The sequence below is a fragment of the Oncorhynchus keta genome, chromosome 2 (genome assembly GCF_023373465.1).
Source record: "Oncorhynchus keta strain PuntledgeMale-10-30-2019 chromosome 2, Oket_V2, whole genome shotgun sequence".
Classification (NCBI taxonomy): Eukaryota; Metazoa; Chordata; class Actinopteri; order Salmoniformes; family Salmonidae; genus Oncorhynchus; species Oncorhynchus keta.
In genome coordinates, this window is record NC_068422.1 from 61,659,970 (window position 1) to 61,684,188 (window position 24,219).

The 24,219-nt window shown below is 40.9% G+C and overlaps 1 protein-coding gene across 1 annotated transcript in view; it reads left to right on the forward strand.

Annotated features, from left to right (window-relative positions):
- Window positions 1-481: 481 nt before the first annotated feature.
- The window catches only part of LOC118358284 (cadherin-8-like), a 90,601-nt gene continuing 66,863 nt past the window's right edge, over window positions 482-24,219 (forward strand). Inside the window, exons 1-2 of the mRNA XM_052480260.1 lie at window positions 482-685; window positions 3,011-3,468. Of these exons, the coding sequence (XP_052336220.1) occupies window positions 3,214-3,468 (255 nt within the window). The 5' untranslated portion in view covers window positions 482-685; window positions 3,011-3,213. The remainder of the gene's footprint in view (window positions 686-3,010; window positions 3,469-24,219) is intronic.

Genomic DNA, 24,219 nt, shown 5'->3' on the forward strand with positions numbered 1-24,219 from the left:
TAGGCCCCTTAGTCCCGGTTAACGCTACAGCATACAATGACATTCTATACGATTATGTGCTTCTAACTTTGTGGCAATGAGTTGGAATTGAGCCAGGCTTGATCACCCAAAGTCAGTGCCCAACCTCACTAATGCTCCTGAAGCAAGTCCCTGCAGCAATGTTTCAACATCTAGTGGAAAGCCTTCCCAGAAGACTGTAGGCTGTTATAGCAGCAAAGAGGGGACCAACTCCGTACTAATGCCTATGATTTTGGAATGAGATTTTCGACGACCAGGTGTCCACATACTTTTGGTTATGGAGTGTATCTTTGAAACAATACTCTACCACTGGCCCGACCATTAAAGTTGTGTAGTGTATGATCGCGTGCATTAATTTCCGAGGCTGTTGACCTGCCTCCTCATCAGTCCAATGAGCGCGGTAAAAGGGGAGGCTCTTCACACCGAACATTTCTCCTCCATCTCCTCACTTTTCCAGTCAGCAAGCAAGCCTGTCGGAGCTACAATAAGTAGTGCCACTGCGGGGTTGCTAAACTGTAAGGATTTCCACCGTGTCTTCACACTTTTTGCTCATTTTTTTTATTTGTAAACGTCTCTCCTCGAATGAAAAGAGAAAAGCAATTGCAATGCTTTTAATCCATTTTTGAAAGGGTAAAATGGTGCAAGCACAAGGATGCGAGATACTGTAGTAAGTAACGCGGAAATGTATTAACAGGTGCATGAACATGTTTGGGAGAGAACGGGGCTTTTGTTTGATTTTTCTTTTGCATGTTTACATCTCGTTCTGCATATCAAAATCACCCAGAGATTAGCTTGTGCACGAGAACTGCACACTGAGTCGAAAGAATGGTTGGCAACTGACCGGCTAACTATCTAACGTTATGTGAAAACTATTTAGGAAGTGCAGCTTTCCAATGTCGTAGCCTATTTTCAGCTCCGTGTTTTTTTCCCCTCGCTTTGATGGATAGAAATGTAAACTACATTTGTTGAAACATTAACTTCCTACCTGGCAGTGCAGTTGAGACGACACACTGTCCATTTTCAGTGAAGCCATAGTATGTAAGTAGTTTAACTTAGCAACTTGTCTTCGTTTTTTGTGGTTGCCAACCATTTCAAATTAATGAGACAATCATACATTGTTGACCAGGCGTTATGTTGTCACTTTGGACATTTATGCAGAACTGTTTATTGCCTACGTGTTGTAGCCTAATCTGTTTCTCGACGATGCAAGCTACGTGTAGCCTACTAGTTGTAGCCCAACGTTACCTCATGTGGAGCTATCCATTCCGAGTGGTGCTGAAACCAACCGTCAAAGAGCTCATAAGGCACCGGTCTCCATGTAATTCAATGCAGTTTCAGTCATCATTATTAAGCACCATATCAATGTTTGGATGTTTCTGATATTTATATTCCTTTATTTCAATAACAGCAAGCGAACGTTGTTAGGCAGCAGTCATAGAGATGCATTCTCGGGTGAATAATTAACATAGCTATAAGCATGTTTTAATGTAGACGACATGGCAAGTTTGTTTATGCAGTATATATATATATATATATATATATATGTGTGTGTGTATTCAACTGTAATAATCAAGGTTGACTATTTTAAATTATTATTTGGCACAGGGTATGTTGTGATGTTTTGCTTGGCACTAACAGTAGGTATATGAAATCCGTCCAGTTCATAGAGGGATTATGTCTGTCTACTGTCTGTGAATGTCGTTATTTGACTCAGCGTTGCTTTTATGCCTGGCTTGTTTATCACAGTTGATTTTCGTCATATCCAATAGCTATGTCGTACATAGACCTTTATCAAGAAATCCGTATGAACTCCAATGCTGTCATTGCTGTCTTTTAACTTGACCAACTTTGATAAATGGATAGACCGTGTTTGAGGTTGTGCATTTACCCGTGGGATTTTTACAATTATTTTATTAATGAGGAGAATGATTGGTCTTTTACCGTTTCATATTCTTTCATTTCAATTGACATGATGTGGAAGATTCTCTCATTGGTCTGTATAGGCCATTTAAAATCCTATGAATTATGTGATTGCAGGACTAAAATTGGCATCTGTATGCACATTGCAACATGCCACTCTTTTACTCTTCCGAGTAAATTAACATCAATATCTGTAGATGTTTCTTGTATATTAGATTTAATTACTCTGAATGGTATATTTGTAAAATAGTTTGTGTACCACAATGCTAACACTGATTTCTCTCCTCACAGTCAGAATAATAGTTGATTTTCATTCAATCACTGGTTGTATAGAAGTTATAGATGAGTTGATAAACAAGATTATATCATATTACTCCAATCATGATCTCATCAGGAATATAAGTACTTGCAGCATTGCTGAAATAGAATACCTGGTCTGTGGGATCTTTCCAAGCCTCAATTACAGTGACATGTGGGACATTTGCTTCATATGGAGAGGGTATTTGCTGAAAAGCATATTAGTAAATACATTTATCCAAAGTAACATGAAAACAATAATCATAACCAACATGTAATTGCTCCAAATCTTTCTAGGATAATCTCCAGAACATCAGATTAAAGATAGGCAATCTCATGTATCAGACTTGACCAGATGTATTAGACCAGAGACACAATCGTTTACCCTACACTGTAGCAGTCGAATAGAATCACAGGATAATGGATCACACAGGGTAATGCTTTCTGCTGCTTCCTACCATTTGTAATGAAGAGGACTGACTCTTAAGCTCTTCCTGCTCCTGTCAAAATCGCCATAGAGATGACAGACAGCAATGTATTTATTTTCTTTGGCTGGTAAACGGTTGATATCATCGTGATCATCCATTGATTATCATCAACTAAATCTAGTGATTGTTTGCATGAGTTGGCTCCTTAAATATCGCGTTACAAGTCAGGTTCCACTGATCTAAAGTGAGGACCTTGATTTGCTCTCCCATGTTCCTTCCTTTGAATTCTGCACTTGGCTTGTAATTTATATGGTTAATACTGATCACCTCTGTTTGCTCCCTTGTAGAACTTTCACACTGCTGGAACACCAAATGGATGGTGTATTGAGTACTACATCTCCTCACCATCTGCAATGGAGACAAATGAAGCAATGTGAGTGACCTTTATCAGACAATGAATGCAAGCTCTGACGTTCAAAGAAGTAAGAAGTAACCTCTGTTTATCATCTAAGGGAGAGCTGTTGATCTTGGGAAAATAAGTGTCATAACAATGCCCAAACGGTCCGAGGAGATGCTGACAGACGTGTGGACTTCCTTGATGCTTGTGTGGATTACGTGTGTCCCTTATACATCCACGACCCCCATCATCAGCCAGTCCAAAAGTTTACAAACGGGTTCCACTGCGCTCCTACGTGGCCTCGTCGAAGGACAAAGAATACTTAGTCGAGCCAAGAGAGGATGGGTTTGGAACCAAATGTTTGTGTTGGAGGAGTTCTCTGGACCAGATCCAATTCTAGTTGGCAGGGTGAGTACTGTAATTGTCAGCTGTATATTAAGCTTGCTTATCGTTTGGAAACATTAATTCAGCCATTTGAATGCTCCACCATTTAAAAAATAAAAAAATAAAATTTGCGGGATAGTTTTAGTGCTGAGAGAGAGACAGACATTGGCCTGATCTCATGCAGGGTTTTGGAGAGAAAATATAAATCCACAGCTACAAAATTCTGCGCTGAGGCGTTTTGTGTCGTGTCCCTGAAATATGGAATAAGAGAGTGAAAATGAATAACTAATGATGCGTTTCATTGCAGTGGAATGACCTACAGTACAACCATATATACAGTGGAAATATCTACGCATTGTGTTTTTCTATCCTTTCTTTTCTATTTTGTGTTTTCTTTTGTTTGCTGGCCAGGGTATTGGGTGTAGTTTTCCTTTGAAGTATTTGTCATAGGAACACAAGGATAAAAAGGGGTATTTTTGGCTACGTTTCATTGTTGAGAATTTGATAGAGCCCTATAATCCAAAGGACAAGGGACACCTGGTACCTGGCCTGTGTAGACGTGGCAGGGCCAAGGACCAGGGCCCGGGGCCCAGTGAGGGTTGTTGATAAGGCAAGCCAAAGCAGCTTGTTCACAGCTCATTGCAAGAACGCACCTGGGGTGTCTCAACCTGGCAGCTACTACCTCTGACCATTACCCAACCACTTTGGCACATGCACCAGAATATGCCATCAAGGATAATATTTGACCTCACACTAGCTATGATTTACACATACCGTAATGCAGTTATCTATTTATTGATGAGGTTATTTCTTGCTGTATATTTCACAGCTTAATGCTGTCATGATATTTACAGCTAGTAGTTGGAGGCAAGCTGACATGACGAGGCAGCTATTATATCATTTGAATGATTGCTGCACCTATATCTCAATCCCTATCCCACCATTGCAGTATGTAAAACACACCATTTCAGGTCCAATCATTGCCAAACATAACAGTGATGAAGAAGGAATTCATGCGGATCGTAATTTATGGCGCCATGGTACTATAAAGCATGGATAGGTAGAAGTCTCTAAATATTCATGAGGTGGAAAATGGAGCCCTACAGTACTGCCTGAATGCCCAAAGTTTGGCAGAATGTCACATAACTTAGCACTCTAACTTGATTTCTTTGGGGGATTATTGTCACGTAGGTATATCAATAAATCACATGCTCTCATGCAGTGTTTACACCTGTGTGTTTCCAAATACTAAACGAACACACAAATGTCGTTAAATGCAGCATTCATATTTCACGGGTCTCAATTAAACGGCCTCTGTCGGATCCTCCAATGGCTCTTCGTCAGAGAGCCGAAATAAACAAAACACACTCTATCGCTGTAATGATCTCCTAGGTGTATCTTTGAGATAGACTGATTTAGCTTTCGGCATGCATATAGAGTTGTTCTCACTGCTGGAGAGAGATTGTCATGAGGGTTCATGGAAAATAAGGATAGTACTCAAATCTGTTTGGTTTTAGGTGTGCATGAAGCCTCTGTTTTTGGTCGGGGTTTGTTTTAAGAATATTTAGCCGTTGTCACTCAAAATAATTAGCATGTGTAGGCTGAAGGACATTGCAAGGATTGTAGGAGTTAGTTTGGTTGAGGATGTATTTGTCTCGCATTTGAAAGACAGTGTTGATAAGTTGCATTATTATTCATAAGGTTAAGTACTCATGAGCATGGCTGGCAGAGCAAAGATAAGTTCGATATTGCAGTAAGATACAGGTGTAGGATCTTAATTTGATCACCCTGTTGTTGCAAGAAATGTCCTGCATGGCAGGAAATGCTAACTTGTAGTGTGTTCTAGGTTTAAAAAGGCTTCTTACATGTTTTAATTTCCTAAATGTCCATTCATTTTAATCCACCCAATAATTCACATTAGAGTCTGTTGCTTCAGGATTATTTTCCTGTTGTGAGAAACTGGTCAAATTAAGATCCTACACATGTATGATGTCTCTCTCGCTCTCTCACTCTCACTCTGTCTCTCTCTTTCTCACGCTTAATTTAAAAAAATGATCAAATGGTAGTGGGAGGTGTGATTCAAATGGGTCATGCAGATCTCAGTTTTTCAGTGCAGCCTGTGGTTGTGGGTTGATTATCAGGGAACCCCAGGCCAAGATTAGACTCATTCCATCCTTTACATTTCATTGTGCGGCACTCTGATGTTTAATTATACATAGATCTCCTGTCTTGTCAGAGACCGAGCTCCTCTTGAGTTCCTGCTGGCATTGGAAGGAGACTATTAGCATAAATGCAAAAGTGAGCATGGCGGTGTGGGAGTGTGAGATGGTCACAATGCGTGACGGCGTCATCCTTGCTGTTCTTTACAGCACCGCCCTTCTGACATTGTGATTCACTGAGCTGGATCTGCGTCACCCTGTGTCACTCCCATTTGAAGGAAATGCAGTACCTGTAAAACTGAAGCTGACGAGACAGCTGTGAAAGCTTGTTGCTCCAATGTAGAAGTGGTGTGCGGGGGATTTTAAGATTAACCGTGACTGAGTAATGTCTTCAAAAATAACGACTCATTAAGAGCAATGTGAGTGCAGGTGTGAGATTAGATTTAGAATTCTAGAATTCTAGAATGTCATATTAAAGCAATGGCATGACGTTTAAAATAAAAAATATATATATTTTCCTAAATCTTCTTCATACTACTGTCTGAATTGATCACAAATCCTAGTCTAATCCAGGATAGTACGTTTCCATGATTACTTTTTCTACTTTTCATCCTTAGTTTTAACTCTCTGTGAGTCGAATTATTTAATGTTACAAAGTGCACATTCATTGTCATCCACCGAACAAAACAAAACATCACACTGAAAGGAGAGAGACATATTCAACAAATCAACATTTCTCCCAACCTAAGAAAAATTAGACTCTGTTTGTAAAGGGTCAAATTGATTATAGTCTGTGTCACAGTTTGTTGTATCTCACATAACACTGATGCAACTTTCCTTTTCCTTTCCTTTTGATCTCATGTATTATAATGCTTTTTAAGAATGGACTCCATTCTTCCCATTGAGGTGCAGATGTATCCAAATGAAACAGCTCCTGACTGATCCTGTTTCTTATTGTCCGATGCTTTTATCTCTGATACAATTGTGTGTTTTGCACAAAGAGAATTGATAATAAGCCATTCATATTCAACAATTCATACCACTAAGATTGCGAGGGCCGCGAGTAATAAAGAGAGTAATTGCCTTTGATTATTAATGCAGGGGGAAACATTTAATGTATTTTTGGTGGCAGAAAACAAGATATCTGACACCATAAGATGGATAGCATGCAAGGCCTGCAATAGTGTGGGCTTGGATATAAATCCCGTACCTCTCACATCCCTGCTACTTTCTCTTTAGTTAGATGGAGAATGATCTTTATCACCAATCAACAATACAATACAATATACAGTGGGTGATATTGCTCCACTAAATGTTCTGCGATTATGCTGCGGGACTTAGAGGTCGTTTGAGGTTTATTACGGTACCCTGCATCACTACTTCATTGCTCCTGACCAGCACAAGGGGGAGTTAGAGCACTGATTATGCTTTTGGATCCCAAAGCGCTACTGTGTCTCTAACTAGCAATGAATGAGCGACATAAGCCACAGGGAAACGACTTCAAAATTGAATTTCAATGAACTGAATGATGAGGATGAAGAAGGTGATTGAATTTAGAACAATAGAGTAAGCATTTATATTACGCTGTCCTACAGCGCACACCAGGAAAAATACACTTGTGTTTTTTGTTACTACTCGTCAGTATTACTTACTAAAACTGTTGTTACAATAAGGTTTGTATTCTAAGAGAAACATAGACCAATTATTTTGTGGAAATGTTTAAATAATAAATGTAATATTTTTTCTCTTACTGTAGTACTGTAGCCTACTCCTGAGTGGTTGCGTTGTAGCGGACTCACACATCACATTGCAAACTGCGCTGCTACTAGATGCTGGTTCAATACCTGTGTCGGCCATGACCGGGCTTTTGATTTCTCTCCTTCTAAAAACAGAAATAAATCATTCTAAATAACAAACTGGCTTTATTTACAAATTAGTAACAATGTCTCACCCCATGTTCAAGAATGTCCAGTTTCTCACTCACTTTACGTTATTTGAAATTGAAGAATTCTCCAAAATATCGTTATTTTTAAAACAAAGCTATTATTATTATTGTTAATTAATTTAGAATGATATAAACCCCCTTGGATATTCTCACAGATATATTATTTAACACTGTTTTTCACAAGAGAAGCAGGCTGTGAATTCTGCAAACATCGTTTCTAGCAGGACAATATAAGGTTGAAGTCGGAAGTTTGCATACACCTTAGCCAAATACATTTAAACTCAGTTTTTTCACAAATCCTGACATTTAATCCAACAAACAATTCCCTGTTTTAGGTCAGTTAGGATCACCAGTTTATTTTAAGAATGTGAAATGTCAGAATAATGGTAGAGAGAATGATTTATTTCAGCTTTTATTTCTTTTATCACATTCCCTGTGGGTCAGAAGTTTACATACACTCAATTAGTATTTGGTAGCATTGCGTTTAAATTGTTAAACTTGGGTCAAACATTTCGAGCAGCGTTCCACAAGCTTCCCACAATAAGTTGGGTGAATTCTGGCCCATTCCGCCTGACAGAGCTGGTGTAACTGAGTCAGGTTTGTAGGCCTCCTTGCTCGCACATGCTTTTTCAGTTCTGCCCCCAAATGTTTGATAGGATTTGTGATGGCCCCTCCAATACCTTGACTTTGTTGATCTTAAGCCATTTTCCACAACTTTAGAAGTATGCTTGGGGTCATTGTCCATTTGGAAGACCCATTTGAGACCAAGCTTTAACTTCCTGACTGATGTCTTGAGACTTTGCTTCAATATATCCACCTAATTTTCCTGCCTCATGATGCCATCTATTTTGTGTAGTGCACCAGTACATGCTGAAATAAATCATTCTCTCTACAATTCTTCTGACATTTCACATTCTTAAAATAAAGTGGGGATCCGAACTGACCTAAAACACGGAGGTTTTACTAGGATTTAATGTCAGGAATTGTGAAAAACTGAGTTTAAATGTATTTGGCTAAGATGTGTTTAAACTTCCGACTTCAACTGTAAATCCGAACTGGATTTAACAAAAAATGATATGAAAAGCGCACATTTGTAATGCCAAACTAAAAGTAATTGGAAAGGTAGATACAAATTATTTGTGTTATTGTGGTTGCAATAAACAATGTAAACAGGATGTAAATGACAGTAATGATGGACAGCTGGATGCATTTGTTTTTCACTAGTGTACTGTAGTACCTTTCCAGTACTCTTCACCTTGCCCCAAACTCCACCTGTAACACCTTAATTAACACAGTTGCCATTCAAAAACTAGCTGTTTATCTAAAAAAAAAGAAGACATTTCGACTAAAGAGAACAGACGAAATGGACATAGTTTTCAGTAAACCAGCTTCTTTCTATGCTGCTACCCGTTCCAGGGTTCGGACCATAACCACCAGAGGACTTGAAAATGAACCTGAATGAGGGGATCACCAAAACAAGGTATTTTGGTTACGGTGCATTTTCATTTAAAAAATGATATAGCCTATCAATGTGTAGGCATACTATGTAATATAATCGATAACTAAATAAGGGTTAAATAAAAACATTTTTACAAAAATATTGTGTTGTAAAACCTTGAATGTGTTTTTGCAGAGCGTACAGCCACACCGACAACATTCCGTTGAACATCTACCGTTTCTATCATAGGCCATTGAAATCGATGGGGGCTCAGGGCGGTACCGTTCTGCTCATCTGATGAATGTGCACATGGATCAGATTCAAACTTTGAAGACCGAGATCGAGTCATCGAAGGCAGACCAGCAGAATGAGAAACAGTAGATAATGAGGGCAGAGATACGGGTGACAACTGATGTATTGGTCCAGAGCCAGGCGGTATTGGCAGAAAGTCACTTGTCATTGGCGGAGAGTCAGGCGGAGAATGGCGCGTTGAAGAGGGCGAGGAACGAGACGGAGTCACAATCCATGCGAGGTACACCTGTGAGCTCTGAAACTCTACGTCCGACAGGCTGAGTCAACATACCTGGCGGGTTCGTCATTGGTCATTGGTTCACCCTGACATTTCCATTCCTCCTCTGACAACAGATCTTGACCAACTACTCACCAGGCACAGCAAGGGCCATCCGGACCGTTATGCTGTTCTGCTATTCCAAGGATGTGTAACTGAAGAGATACCACTAGTGGACACAAAATACCAACTGGGATGGATCCCGTGGCAGATATGGCTTACCAGTGAACCTCCGGGTGTTCTTCATTAGTACTGTGTCTCAGACGTTTCTGTCCATGACTGATGCAACCCCAAAAAGCATTAAATGACTGAGTTAATGAGTACTTGAGGTCACGAGAAAGTCTGGACATGGCCTGCTCTCCCTTATGTAAGGAATTAGACACTTTACCATGTTAACTACAGTAGGCTATGTAGGCTATGTTTACTTGTCAGACTGCACAGTAGCCTAATAAACAAATGCTGTGCCGCTTCCACCTTCAAAATGCTGTTAAGTGCTTTATTATCTAAATGTTTAAACTGCATGTGGGCAAGCTCATGGAAACCTCAAAATGTTGGATAAACTTTGGAATTACTATGGGAATAAATATCACTGAATGACAGAAATATTGGAACATAGTAGGCTAATGAAGTTTAACAAATTGTTGCTTACTGGAAAATACTATTTCCAACACACACGGTCACGTTGCACAGTGCCATAATGGCTATTAGCAGGACAATCAACTTGCCTAGAAGGAGGGTAGGGGGAGAATTCTTCAAATGTATTTCTTAGTTAGGTTGGCTGTACCACAACCGGCCGTTATTGGTTGCATTTTCACTTTAATCCACCAGAAAAGACAGAACAAATCATACAACAAACATTGTGGTTAAACTCAAATATCCTAATAGATAAAAAAAAATCATAATTTTTGTTATTATTATTATGTATCACTTCCGACCGTGATTGGGAGTCCTTTAGGACAGTGCACAATTGCCCCAGTGTTTCTCTCTCTCTAAAAACAGAAACAAATATTTTTGATAGTCTTTAATAAAGAAATGTTTGGGTTATCTGGACCTGGACACAATGTAAAGCATTATAATAGTACATTATGGGCTATTAGAAGGACAATATACCTTTTCCAACACCTCTCGGTATTTTGATACTTTGTGCAATAAATCTGGGTTAAATGAAAATGAAATCATCTCCAAAATATTCTTCATTTTTAAACAAAGTGATTATTATTATTACTAATTTATTTAGAATTAAATAAAAGCCCCTTTGGTATTCTCACAGACCAGATTTGCCATACTGAAAAATTCCCCTTAGATATTAATTTAGAATCCTCCAATCCTCTAAATGTAATTTTTGGCGGAGAATCTCATCATTGAAAAAATATATATATTTTTCGATATACTGTAGGCCTACTGTAGGCGAAATTAGTCTCACTATTGTTGAGTAATGTGCTGTTAAAAGTAATATAGCTCTTATTTATTTAAAAAGCATATTGAAATTAGAAGCAATTGGAGTTGAAGCAATAGCTATTTCAGCATTGTTTCACATTGCGGTGAGACAAGCATGGGGACTGGTCTTGATAAATCAATGAGATTTTTATTTTCATTATTATTATTATTGCTAAAGGTACTGCATAGGTGTAAATATAATTTTGCAAGAGATAGCACTTGTAAAGTCTAACAATCTTTTTGAAGGGAAACAATAACAGTCTTGAACCTTTTTTGGCGACATAGTGATACAGTATATTCTTAAATACTGTACAATGAGGAATTCAACTACAAAATAGTTTTTTACCATTGCCCCTACCCACAAAGTGTATAAACAACAACAATAAATAAGAATAAAATAAGATTAGATAATAGATACAAAATTAAAAAGTGAAAAACATAAATCAATCAACTCTAATTAGCACATGTAGGACAGTATGCAAATTTGAGTGCATGGACTTTGCACATGTATTTCTCACATGTGCAGCACATAGTATTTGTTTTACAGTCCTTCTTTGGGGGGCAGAATTGGCATCTCCTCCTCTTGCCTGCCCCAGCTGCAGCCTCAGGTGGATCAGGACAAGATTCAGTCCCCTGAACAGCTTTCACAAGCGCTGCAGAGGCTGCTGTGCGGAGGAGGTGCTCCTTTCTTTGAATGTTTCGGGGTTACAAGTGCCTTTCCCAGCTGCTCCAGGAACACCCTCCTCTTAATCCATATCACAAAGGCATTGTATGAGGACACATCAAGGATGTTATGGAAGATGATCAGGGGCCAGTGTGCAGTCATCCTCCTGCAGCTGTAAGTTCCAATCACCTTGTCCAGCTTGTCCACGCCTCCTTTGTGGCTGTGGTTGTAGTTCATGATGATGGCTGGCTTCCTGTCCTCACAATCACTGATCTCAGACATTTTGTGCAGTGTGCTCAGGAGGACCACATTCTTGTTCCTCTTTGGGATGTAAGAAACTAGAATGGTGTTGGGGGTGAAGGCAAACTTTAATAAGAAGGCTTCTCCCCCCCTTGTTGCGAGGAGTGCAGGTGGGGGAGCTCAGGCTTGTTCTTTCTAACTGTGCCAACCATGTTGATCTTCCTCTTCAGGAGCTGCTGGCTGAGTTCATAAAAGGTGAAGAAATTGTCACACGGGATATTGGGCCCCCTTAGTCCATCTGTCACATCAAGCACAACCCGCATCCCCTGGTTCTTCTCTGGGCCTCCACTGGTTGGCTTCCATGTGTAGACTTGCATCTTCCAAGCGTGATGCCATACTTTTCTGGCTTGCTGGGCATATCCTGCCAGAAAGGACAGCGACCTTTTGACAAAAGAGATTACTGTCAGTAATTTGTATCAGTATCACAGAAAACAATCACATAAATCAATGATATTACAGCAATACATAATATAATTTAACAGTGAAAAGCACTTATATTACAGATATGAACATAAAAATGTACCTCTGAATGGAACCAGTTGCTCATCCACTGTTACTTCAGGCCCAGGGTTGTAGAGGTATGGCAGACGCTCCACCCACTTCTCCCAGACCTCTCTTATGGCCACCAGTTTGTCTCTCACATGTCTTGCAGGTCTTGACTTACTGTGACTCAAATCGTAGTATTCTTGAGAAAGTGTGAAAGACTTTCAGTGGCATCGTGGCACGGAAAATTGCCCTTCCACTCTTTGCATCCCAGAGACTACATTTAGCCTTGCCTCGGGACCTATACACACCCGCTAAGATTAGCAGCCCTATGTAGGCACGCAGGTCAATCTCATCCATCCTTTTCCAGATGCCTCCATATTTACAGAAACCCAGGATGATTTTTTTCTATGGCTGGTGTGGTGAACAAGTTGAATTTTGAGGCGATGTCCTGGGCATGGGCAACTGCATGTCTTGTGGGCCCTGGGGTCATCCTTATGGCATGTTGTGCTGCCATCCTGCTCTGGTTGTCATATGGTGACAAGGACCATGTTATTTTGCTGTTCTTCAACAAACATATCTCTTTCAGCTCATCTGAAGATGATGAGTCGTGCTCTGGGTTGTATTCTTTCCCATCTTCTTCTTCAGATTCCTCCTCCTCTTTTAAATCATTGTTCTCTTGTCCCTCCTGGACATCTAAAAAAATAAGATATATGACCTGTTGAGCACTGAAACGTGCACTCATTGCTTCAGCAAAGAGAGAGCTGGGCACCTTTATAGTCTCTAACTGCATTCCCCATTAGTAAACAATGCTTCCAAGAACTGTTTAATTTGTCTGAAATGTTGTTTATTTTGTCTGAAATGTTGTTTATTTTGTCTGTGAATTTGATTCGTGTGGGGTCGTGAAGGGGAGTTCAATCCGTAGCACACATAATCTCAATTTCTCGTGTGTGTGTATCTGTGTGTGTGTGTTTGTCTTTGTGATTTTTGTGGCGTGTAAATGATTTACAAAATGACCATAAATCTCAATTTCTCGTGTGTGTGTATCTGTGTGTGTGTGTTTGTTATTTTTGTGGCGTGTAAATGATTTAAAAAATGACCATAAGACAATCTTTGTACCCCGGCGGTGTACAGCTTTCATGGAAATAGTCATCAAATTTCAAGTTGAAAAACACATAATTTAGGAGGTTTTCTTTAGGAGGTGGCGGGTCATTTTTTCACCCTTAAGACAACACAAGGGTTAAAAGAGGAACCACTGTATTAATGCTAACGGTTTCATCAACAGCTTCTCAGCATCACTGTCATTTTGAAATATTGTCATGGAATATATTTTCATGTCGGGCAACAACTGTTAGTGCACTGCTCCTCACAGGTGAAGAGACACCCATCAGCTATCCAGTCAAGTCCCAGATGTTTGTTTATTCCATAAGAGTACAAAGGAGCTGACTGAAGTTATACTCCTATACGCCTGTCAATGCTGGGGGCTTGGTTCTCTCCTTCTGTATGATACAGATAGTAAAGTGAGTGGGGGGCGACGGCGTTCAAATTTCGTCGTATTCAACTTCAATAATGCGTGGCGGGAAGCTCTCTCTGGGTGTTGGCGCTGCTGTAGACAACTTCACCCTTGGAGCTTCTTGACAAGTTTTTTTTTAGTAGATCAAAGGTCCTCCTGATCCCACCTCGATTTAGCCCTGCCAAAGTGCACTGTGATCTGAGAAGATCTCACGCGTTAATCTGCATTCGCTAAGGTTAGGACAGAGTCAGCGCAGGTTCTAGTGGATATCGAGCTTCGCCCTTGATTGAAGGCTTCGTAGTGTGAGTTAACAAGAGTATTACTCTGCATTTATGAAAGCTAATGTTGAGACTGAAATGATAGGTATTGGGCTACAGAATCAGCCTAAGTATTACCTTGATGACTAATGTAGGTACAATGTTTTAAGCATCAACCATTTGAAAATTAGTCACTTGACGTTTATGGTTTCAGTTCCAATCCACTTCTTCCTCACAGCCTCTCCTGGGCTCTCCCTGGTGTTTTCTCCTTGTAGTATCTCTCTTCTGTGTGTTATCTTACTATGTTACTGCTAGTATATATCATGGAGGCCTTTATATCATTGGAACATGAGCACAGTCCCCCATTCCCTTTCTACAGTGACTGTAATAAAACAGTCTGATTGAGCTGTGGGATCACATTATTGCTTCCTTGGAAGAGGCTGACAGGTTGTCTATTGCTCTGTGTTGTCGTCCTGCTCCGCGTTAACAAGGTGTATGTGTGTGGTGTGGAGGGGCACAGGGACAAAACCAAAAATGAGTAGGAAGTATAATCTAAAACTCCACGGTCATGAGTGCAATTGCAAAATCCCATTGCAAATGCTTTTGACCAGGTGTTGTATCATTAAAAATGCATACAGCGCAGGATTTAAACAACTAAATGCTGGCGTTCTATTTCTCTTAATGCTCTCTCTCTCTCTCTCTCTCTCTCTCTCTCTCTCTCTCTCTCTCTCTCTCTCTCTCTCTCTCTCTCTCTCTCTCTCTCTCTCTCTCTCTCTCTCTCTCTCTCTCTCCCTGTCTCTCTCTCTCTCACTCTCACCTCAACCTTGTTTTATGTCAGTAACGCCGAGATGTTGCCTGTGTAAATCCTCTATCCTTACATAATGTTCAAATCCACATACAGTACGTGCACATACTCCATTTCCTCTCTCCAGGTATTGTTACCTTTTGGCCTTACATTTATCGTCAGACGTAGGAGAAGGCACAATCCCTCAGACGCAGTGATACAGACGCTTATGAGATATACTCTTAAGGTCATGTATAGGCTAATTCCCTATGCATGCATCAAATATTACAGTATATGCATCCTGTGTCCAGGTCTGTTGCCACAGAAACCCTGAGGATATAACAAGGTTGCCATTGTTCACACCAAGGTGCTGAGTTAGTGAGTGCATGGGTATTTTCATGGTTTAATGCAGATTCCTAATAAATGGGTATTTGTGATGTAACCTTGGAAAGGCTTGCAGTGATTAGCGCTCCCATGTCAGTGTTTGCGAGCTGATATGTGGTGTTAACCTCTCCTCTAGCGACTGGCGGCTCTGCTTCCTGCATCCTGGCCTCGGCTCGATCTGAAGTTGCGGTGCTGGTGCATTGAGCGGCTCAACGGAGTTGGCTGGCAAAGTGCCGTGAACTCTGCTCAAACTAATCATTGGAATGAAGTAGTTCACCTCTAATGCTTTGCTTGTGCATTGCTTTGGCTAAATCGTCCAAATTTTGGCTTGATCGCTCTTCCCCAAACCCCCAAAAAAGCCATTTGTTTAACCTGTTACTCCTACCCCCTACTTTTTAGAACATTCTGTTAAAAATCCCGTAACATTTCAGCGCCCTGCTACTCATGCCAGGAATATAGTATATGCATATGATTAGTATGTGTGGATAGAAAACACTCAGACGTTTATAAAACTGGTTAAATCACGGCTGTGACTATAACAGAACGTGCGTTTCATCGAAAAGTGCAGGAAAATGTGATCACTGAAAATGCAAAAATATATCCATGCGCCACTAGAACCCATTGTTGAATGTGAACCACATTAAATGGGGCCGAGGTTGCAATACCTACAGCTTCCACACGATGTCAACAGTCTTGTCATTTGCCTACGATTTGTTTATTGGTCAAACGGACACAAGGTAGCGCCTTTCTTCCGATGTCCGACCGGATATTTTGGTTGAGATTTACCCGGACATTATTTCCAGACGAACAGCTATAGAATATACATCGCCTCGTGATCAATTTGATCGCTTATTAACGTTTACTAATACCTAAAGTTGCATTACAAAAGTATTTCGAAGTGTTTTGTGAAAGTTTATCGTCAACTTTTTTTATTTAAAAAAATGACGTTGTGTTATAAAACACTATTTTTTTCCTTGATCACAGTCTTCATAGATCGATATCTAGGCTATATATGGACCGATTTAATCGAAAAAAAGACCCAATAGTGATATTTATGGGACATCTAGGAGTGCCAACAAAGAAGATGGTCAAAGGTAATGAATGTTTTATATTTTATTTGTGCGTTTTGTGTAGCGCCGACTATGCTAATTATTTTGTTTACGTCCCCTGCGGGTCTTTTGGGGTGTTACATGCTATCAGATAATAGCTTCTCATGCTTTCGCCGAAAAGCATTTTAAAAATCTGACTTGTTGCCTGGATTCACAACGACTATAGCTTTAATTCAGTACCCTGCATGTGTATTTTAATGAACGTTTGAGTTTTAACGAGTGCTATTAGCATTTAGCATAGCGCATTTGCATTTCCAGATGTCTAGATGGGACGCCTGCGTGTCGGGTAGGAGCAAGAGGTTAATCCTAACAGGCTTAATGCTTTCAGTCTCACAGTCTTTTATTGACATACCATCATTCATTGTCTTCTAGATATGCCAGTTAACTAACCCCAATTATTCTGGGGATATTATACATGCACCCTATGTGTACCACTATAGAGAGCTCGTTATGGTGACATGTTGGGACGTGACCTTTATGTCACCCTCTATGGGGGAATGTAATATGGGCCTATATTCGTTCAAGACATGTGCTAAACATTGGGCAGACAGGATCAATTTGCCATAATGACAAATTATTCAAATCTACGATTATAATGATCTAAAACCTACTAATTGGCCTCTTTCAGTGATCGTGGGCAGCTAAGAAACCCTTTGAGCCAGTAGATGTTTGGCTCAGCTCGCCATCCCTCTCCTATGGATGGCATCCTCAGCCTGAGTAGCTGCAGGCATCACAGCTTATCCCTGTGCCTCTGCTCCCATACACAGTCCAGGAGCAAAACTGGGACTACAAAGTAATCTTGTTAAGAATGGATGTTGTTATTGTGCATTTGGCTTCATGGTTAGCTAGGAGCACACGTGGGCTGCCGGAAGAAGACAATATGGGAAGGGGTGGGTGGAAAGCCTATTTCTGGAATTTTTTAAGATGACAGCAACCACCCCCCTTCCTCCTCGCATCTCACCCTCATGAGCCAAAACAACAACAAAGATGAAATGAACAATGGCGCTGACATTTGCTTGAGGAGCCATTTCTTTACCAATCTCCGCTAGTGAAGATGATGATAATCATAGCAGAGGGAAAGGAAGAAAGGGTGCTAACCTTAATCACTGTTTTGTCGCTATTATGGTGAGTTGAGCAGGAAATATTGTGAAAGAAAGTATCCATGGAGAATCAATGGCCCAGGCACTTCTCGGCGAAACTGCCTCAGCCAACAGACTGTGCCTCTGACCTTTATCCCAAATGAATTATTTCTGTTTAATGATCCTTTTGCGAGAAGAAAGAAATAGCTGAAATAATTGCTGAAAGTATAAAACCCCTTAAAAGGGCAACCAAGCAGACTTTTCTCAACAACCCAGTGCACACAAACTCATATCCTCTGAAAATGTTTTTATTTGCATCTCCACGGTGTCCATGACTCAACAGCAAAGCCTTACAAATGAAAAAGTCCAGCATTTAGATAGGACCTACTAGCAGGTTGTGGTGGCAATGCAGGCTTAATGTGTGATACCTATGGATACACAATATTTGCAGATTTTTCAGTTCTGGATGAGGGGATGAGGAGGGGGTGCGTGCGTGCATGATACATTCAGAACGTTGTAATATAATATCCAGATGAGTCATGAATCCTTCATGGAAATCAGGACTGAACATGTAGGGTCTTGGAATTGTGCTCAAAGAACGATGGCTTTCTTTGTTAGCTGCCAATTGTGTTGGTAATGGGCTTCTGTTTTAGACACACACACACATGCCATTATCCATCTCTTCGCTGTATTGTGTTGTTCAGACATGTGCCCTTGGCTGATAGTAAGCAAGAGGGATGGGAGGAATAGGAGTAAGCCAACAATTGTGTGAAAAGCTATGACTTAGCGTACAGTGAAATGCATTGTTCTTGGGGCGTAGCTATAATGGTATATCATCAGTTTGGTTATGCAACTGAAAAGGACATGTAAACTCAGCAAAAAAAGAAACAGACCTTTTTCAGGACCCTGTCTTTCAAAGATAATTTGTAAAAATCCAAATAACTGCACAGATCTTCATTGTAAAGGGTTTAAACACTGTTTCCCATGCTTAAACAATTAATGAATATGCACCTGTGGAACAGCTTACAGACGGCAGGCAATTAAGGTCACAGCTATGGAAACTTAGGACACGAAAGAGGCCTTTCTAAAGACTCTGAAAAACACCAAAAGAAAGATGCCGAGGGTCCCTGCTCATCTGCTTGAACATACCTTAGGCATGCTGCAAGGAGGCATGAGGACTGCAGATGTGGCCAGGGCAATAAAGTGCAATGTCCATACTGTGAGACGCCTAAAATAGCGCTACAGGAAGACAAGATGGACAGCTGATCGTCCTCGCAGTGGCAGACCACATGTAACAACACCTGCACAGAATTGGTATATCTGAACATCACAGCTGCGAGACAGGTACAGGATGGCAACATCAACTTCCCGAGTTACACCAGGAACGCACAATCCCTCCATCTGTGCTCAGACTGTCCGCAATAGGCTGAGAGAGACTGGACTGAGGGATTGTAGGTCTGTTATAAGGCAGGTCCTCATCAGACATCACCAGCAACAATGTCGCCTATGGACACAAACCTACTGTTGCTGGACTAGACAGGACTGGCAACAAGTGCTCTTCACTGACGAGTCGTGGTTTTGACTCAGCAGGGGTGATGGTCGGATTCGCGTTTATCGTCAAAGCAATGAGCATTACACCGAGGCTTGTGCTCTGGAGCGGGATCGATTTTGAGGTGGAGGGTCCGTCATGGTCGAGGGTGGTGTCTCACAGCATCATCGGACTGAACTTGTTGTCATTGCAGGCAATCTCAACGCTGTGCGTTACAGGGAAGACATCCTCCTCCCTCATGTGGTACCCTCCCTGCAGGCTCATCCTGACATGACCCTCCACAATGACAATGCCACCAGCCAAACTGCTAGTTCTGTGCATGATTTCCTACAAGACAGGAATGTCAGTGTTCTGCCATTGCCAGCGAAGAGCCCGGATCTCAATCCCATTGAGCACGTCTGGGAACTGTTGGATCGGAGGGTGAGGGCTAGGGCCATTCCCCCCAGATATGTCTGGGAACTTGCAGGTGCCTTGGTGGAAGAGTGGGGTAACATCTCACAGCAAGAACTGGCAAATCTGGTGCAGTCCATGAGGAGGAGATGCACTGCAGTACTTAATGCAGCTGGTGGCCACACCAGATACTGACTGTTACTTTTGATTTTGACTCCCCCTTTGCTCAGGGACACATTATTCCATTTCTATTAGTCACATGTCTGTGGAACTTGTTCAGTTTATGTCTCAGTTGTTGAATCTTGTTATGTTCATACAAAAATTTACACATGTTAAGTTTGCTGAAAATAAACACAGTTGACAGTGAGAGGACATTTCTTTTTTTGCTGAGTTTATGATGGTGAAAGTCTGAAAATCGGACATTCTTTACCGTTGTAGCATACAGTTTTGTTATCAATAGTAGAGAGTCCAATGATCAAATGTTCATATGTTTAAAGTCTGTTGTCATTATTCTACATCACTGTCCATGTGGACTGATGTTTATCTTGACCCCCATATCCTGAGCTCATCTGGTTACCCTGGAACTGAAAACAAACATCAAGGAGTTCACCTGCTCCACCCACATATTGAGAAATGGAACTAAATGATAATGCACCTCATGCGCATTATCATTTAAATAGCGCGACCAATGTCAATTACAGATACATCTTCTTGGAACTACTCATATTTTTGTTATTTTATTTACCTAGGCAAGTAAGTTAAGAACACATTCTTATTTACAATGACGGCCTACGAACAGTGGGTTAACTGTCTTGTTCAGGGGCAGAATGACAGATTTTTACCTTTGTCAACTCGGGGATTCGATCAAGCAACCTTTCGGGTACTGGCCCAACGCTCTAACAACTAACCACCTGCTGCCCCAATATTGTAGATGTATGATGTTTATTGATCATCGACATATGAGGAACAGGTACCTGGGGATGCTGTACCTGTATGCACAGTTGCTGTGATAGTTTCGTCACTTCATATCTTCATTGGTCTTAAAATGTATCACACTCACTCATATGGGATGACCTAGCAAACCGATTGCGACCTCTGAATCGATGCTGCCACACAGCCCCGTATTTCTCACTATTTGTGTAGTCCCCTGCCTGGTGATGTTTTCTGAATCCCAGTAGCCTGTATCCCCACTGCTAAAATGTGCCATGTTTATCAATGTTTTCTTGCACTCAAGAAAAGAATGTCATGTTTTCTTATCTCCCATTTATGGAGATACACAGTGTGTGTGCTGTGAAAATGCTAATGCTGGGGGTGTGTCCATGTTGATGACCTTTTCTTTTTGTTGATGCACAATGTTTTCATAAATAGCGTACTGATATCCCAGGCTGTGTAATTACCGCACTACAACACACGGGAGCCTCTTTATTAGTTTTCTGACAATGGCCTGCCTCGTCACAGCCGGCGGGTAGGAAACGCACTCGTGTTGTCTTGTATATACAAAGATGATCCCCCGTATGTCGTCCTCTCTTCGAGGGCTTTCGATTAAGCTATTGCCTAAAGATGCATATTCAGTGGGACACATTCTGCCTAGATTTAGGTTCACTTTAAGGGCTGTTGAGTTACATACTAATGTCGTCTTGTTTCATTAATAAGGGCACAATAGAACTTGTGGGCGTTGTAATCATACAGCTCTATCACTGCATCTGATTAATATCAAGTAGGATAAAGGCAAAGCCAATTAACACTGAGGTTATGACTAGCTGACAATGGCTGTTGTATTATTCATGTTAGTTTCTGTTATTTTCATTTAATCATGGCGATGATGTTCAGACATTAAACTACGAATTCAATTACCTTTTCAACAATGTACTTAGTGAGAGTTACTAATTGCAAGGTAGCCTGCTCATCGACCGACAGGTTTGTGTCAACACATCTGAAAGGTCGGACCTTTGAAGAATCGGGATGAGTCTTTTGGATTGGATTATCAAACATTTACAATGGAATAGAAGGGAGAGTCCATTCTTTGTTGCATCACTAGTAGCAAGGATGCTGCATTCCAAAAAGGTCTGTGCATATGTAATTGAATCCCACTCTTGTCTGTACTAGCTTTGCACTTGTCGATAAGGATCACACTCTGCAGGTTCGGCTCTTGGGATTAGGGCAGAGGCGCTTGATCTGAGAGAGGAGAGGGAAACGGTTTGCATAAAATCACAACTCCACTGAATCCGTTTTGAAAAAGGCTGTGTCAACTGATTGAGGTTATTGTCACATGCCCAGCCCTGGACTTAGCCTAGCTTATTGTGTCTTCAGGATACCTTTGTCAACAATTAGCTCATACAATGGTGATACAGTGCTAGATATTTCCTCTTGATCTATCCATATACACCCACACACACCTCCGCACACTTTCCCAAACAAAAGAAACAGTGTTGCTCAAATCACGTTGGCCTAAACAACACCCTATGTCTCATCATACCGGAAAGTTAACTTGACTTTTATCATACAAGCTGCGGTTGGCCTGGCAGATAACGGCATGCCCAGAAGTGCCTTGGATCAGCAATCTGGGTCCCTTGTGCCCGAATGGGATCAACACAGCAAAGGGGCTGGATGTGCCAGTTACGGAACATAATTACTACTAATGACCATTAGGAGTTCAGTTTTCACCCTCCAGGGGTTGGAGAAAGGGCTTCCGTCTTATCAGTTGATTAGAGCAAATAGAGGGGCCGGATCCTGAATGTTAAGTAAACGGGGGGCTAAAATGTGTTGCATTATCTGGGGAAGACTAATGGAGCAGCTAAAAGTCCATCTCCCACTAATGCACAGCACACATACGGAACCGCTTACAAGAGTCATCAAATCTGGACACATTTGTTCCACCCTGATATAAGTTTCAGGCTTTTGACATTTCTCCAAATTCACTCTGCAGACAATTGCTTTTCTCTGTTGCAGCACCTTGGATTTTTAGCCCTCGCATTCAAGTGTCGATGTCACTGTTGTTGGTTTTCCTCCTGCTCGATTCATTTGCATATGTAAATGAACAATTGATATGGATCTTCCACTGTCAGATTAACATTTTGCATAGCAACTTGCCAAGCAAGTAATTACTTATTGACAGACTCATATTTTGGAGGAAATTATAACATGAGGTGGAAACGGGGCCAAGTTGAAAACCTCTGATTAATCAATAGGTGGACATGAGTTGCGAGAGAGATCACTGCCAATCAAGACTGGATAATTAACTTTGTGCTGCTTCAGATTCACCTCGTGTTGAGACTCATCATCATTATAAAGCATCACGTCCACCTTCAACTGCAGGCCAAAGTTGGTTGGTAACACTGTTTCACAAGTGAAGTCAAACTTTATCCAGAAGATACTCCACCTCCTAACATGCATACAATCACTATGAACAATCGAGACTAAAATGTGGGACAATAAAATGTGCACAAAATAATGTTTGTTTTATTCACCAATGTCCTAAGGCATGTTTGCCAGGCCCACATATCCAATCTGGTGATGGCTGGTACTCCAAGGCAACTCTAGCCAACCAAATGTACCATGTAACCTTGAACACGATGACCCCCTGTAACCTTGAACATTGGGAGTCACGAAAGTCAATAAGCAATTAATATCACTTTGGCCAGGCCCTTAGAATTGTGACTGTGGACATTAGATCCGCTGTAATTATCCCGTTCATAATCCTCCATCAATAATAACATTCCCTTTGTCTGCATCAGCCTTAATTTGCGAAATATTTTCAATGTGTTTGCATCAGCCCTATTCCCCCTTTAATATCATCCTTCCCGCGAGAGTAGCACCACGAGGAAAGATAGAGAGAGAAAAATATGTGCAGCTGCGCCTTCTACCAAGTAATCGAATCCCTCAAAAAGGGTTTCATTTTTCTTCATTTCTCTTGGACCAAAGGACCTTTAAACAGACCTATGCACCAAAAGAAGGCACCATAGAACACAATTATAATTCCAATACAGTGTTGTAGAGAAAATGTAAACAGATCGCTGGCTGCAAAGCTTGCCCTCCGATTTTTCCCAAAAGACTGGTAATAAAGTAGAACAGATGTAACAGTCGAAAGAGCTTTATACCTCTGTCCTTTTCTTGCTCCAAAAATTGAAAACTGTGGGCCCGTTAGATGCTAGGAGGAGAAGGGATACTCTAGATTTATGGGAGAGGGGGATTTTTCCATGGGTGTTAATGCGGTTTGTAAATAGAATATAATGTATGAGTATAAATGGTGTTCTCCAAAGCTGACATGCCTGCTTTCCCATACAATACATCTCTGTGTTTTGTCACAGGCTTAATTTCGAGTGGTTAACTGCCAGACTCTGAGGGGAAAATAAACAAACATAGTTCCCCCCAGATATCTGAACAAGTGCAAATTGGTGGCAAACTTTGATTTATAGAGTGCTTGTTGTATATTGGCAAATCTGGAACTCTCCAGGCAAGATATTTTTATCCCCATCCATTGTGTCTGAATATTCTGTTTGTTGCATTCTGTCTTGGGGCAGCATTTGTTTTATGTCTGATTTTGTTTTCCTGTTTATACCCCAATCCTTATGATGCACAAACACTAGTGAGCTGCTTATCATCATCGTCTGGCTTTGGTTACAACTACTGATGTATTTAATGACTAGTGGGGAAAGTTATGGAAGGCATACAATTAGTGCCTCAGGACAAATCATATTTTTGTCGTCGTTGTTCAAT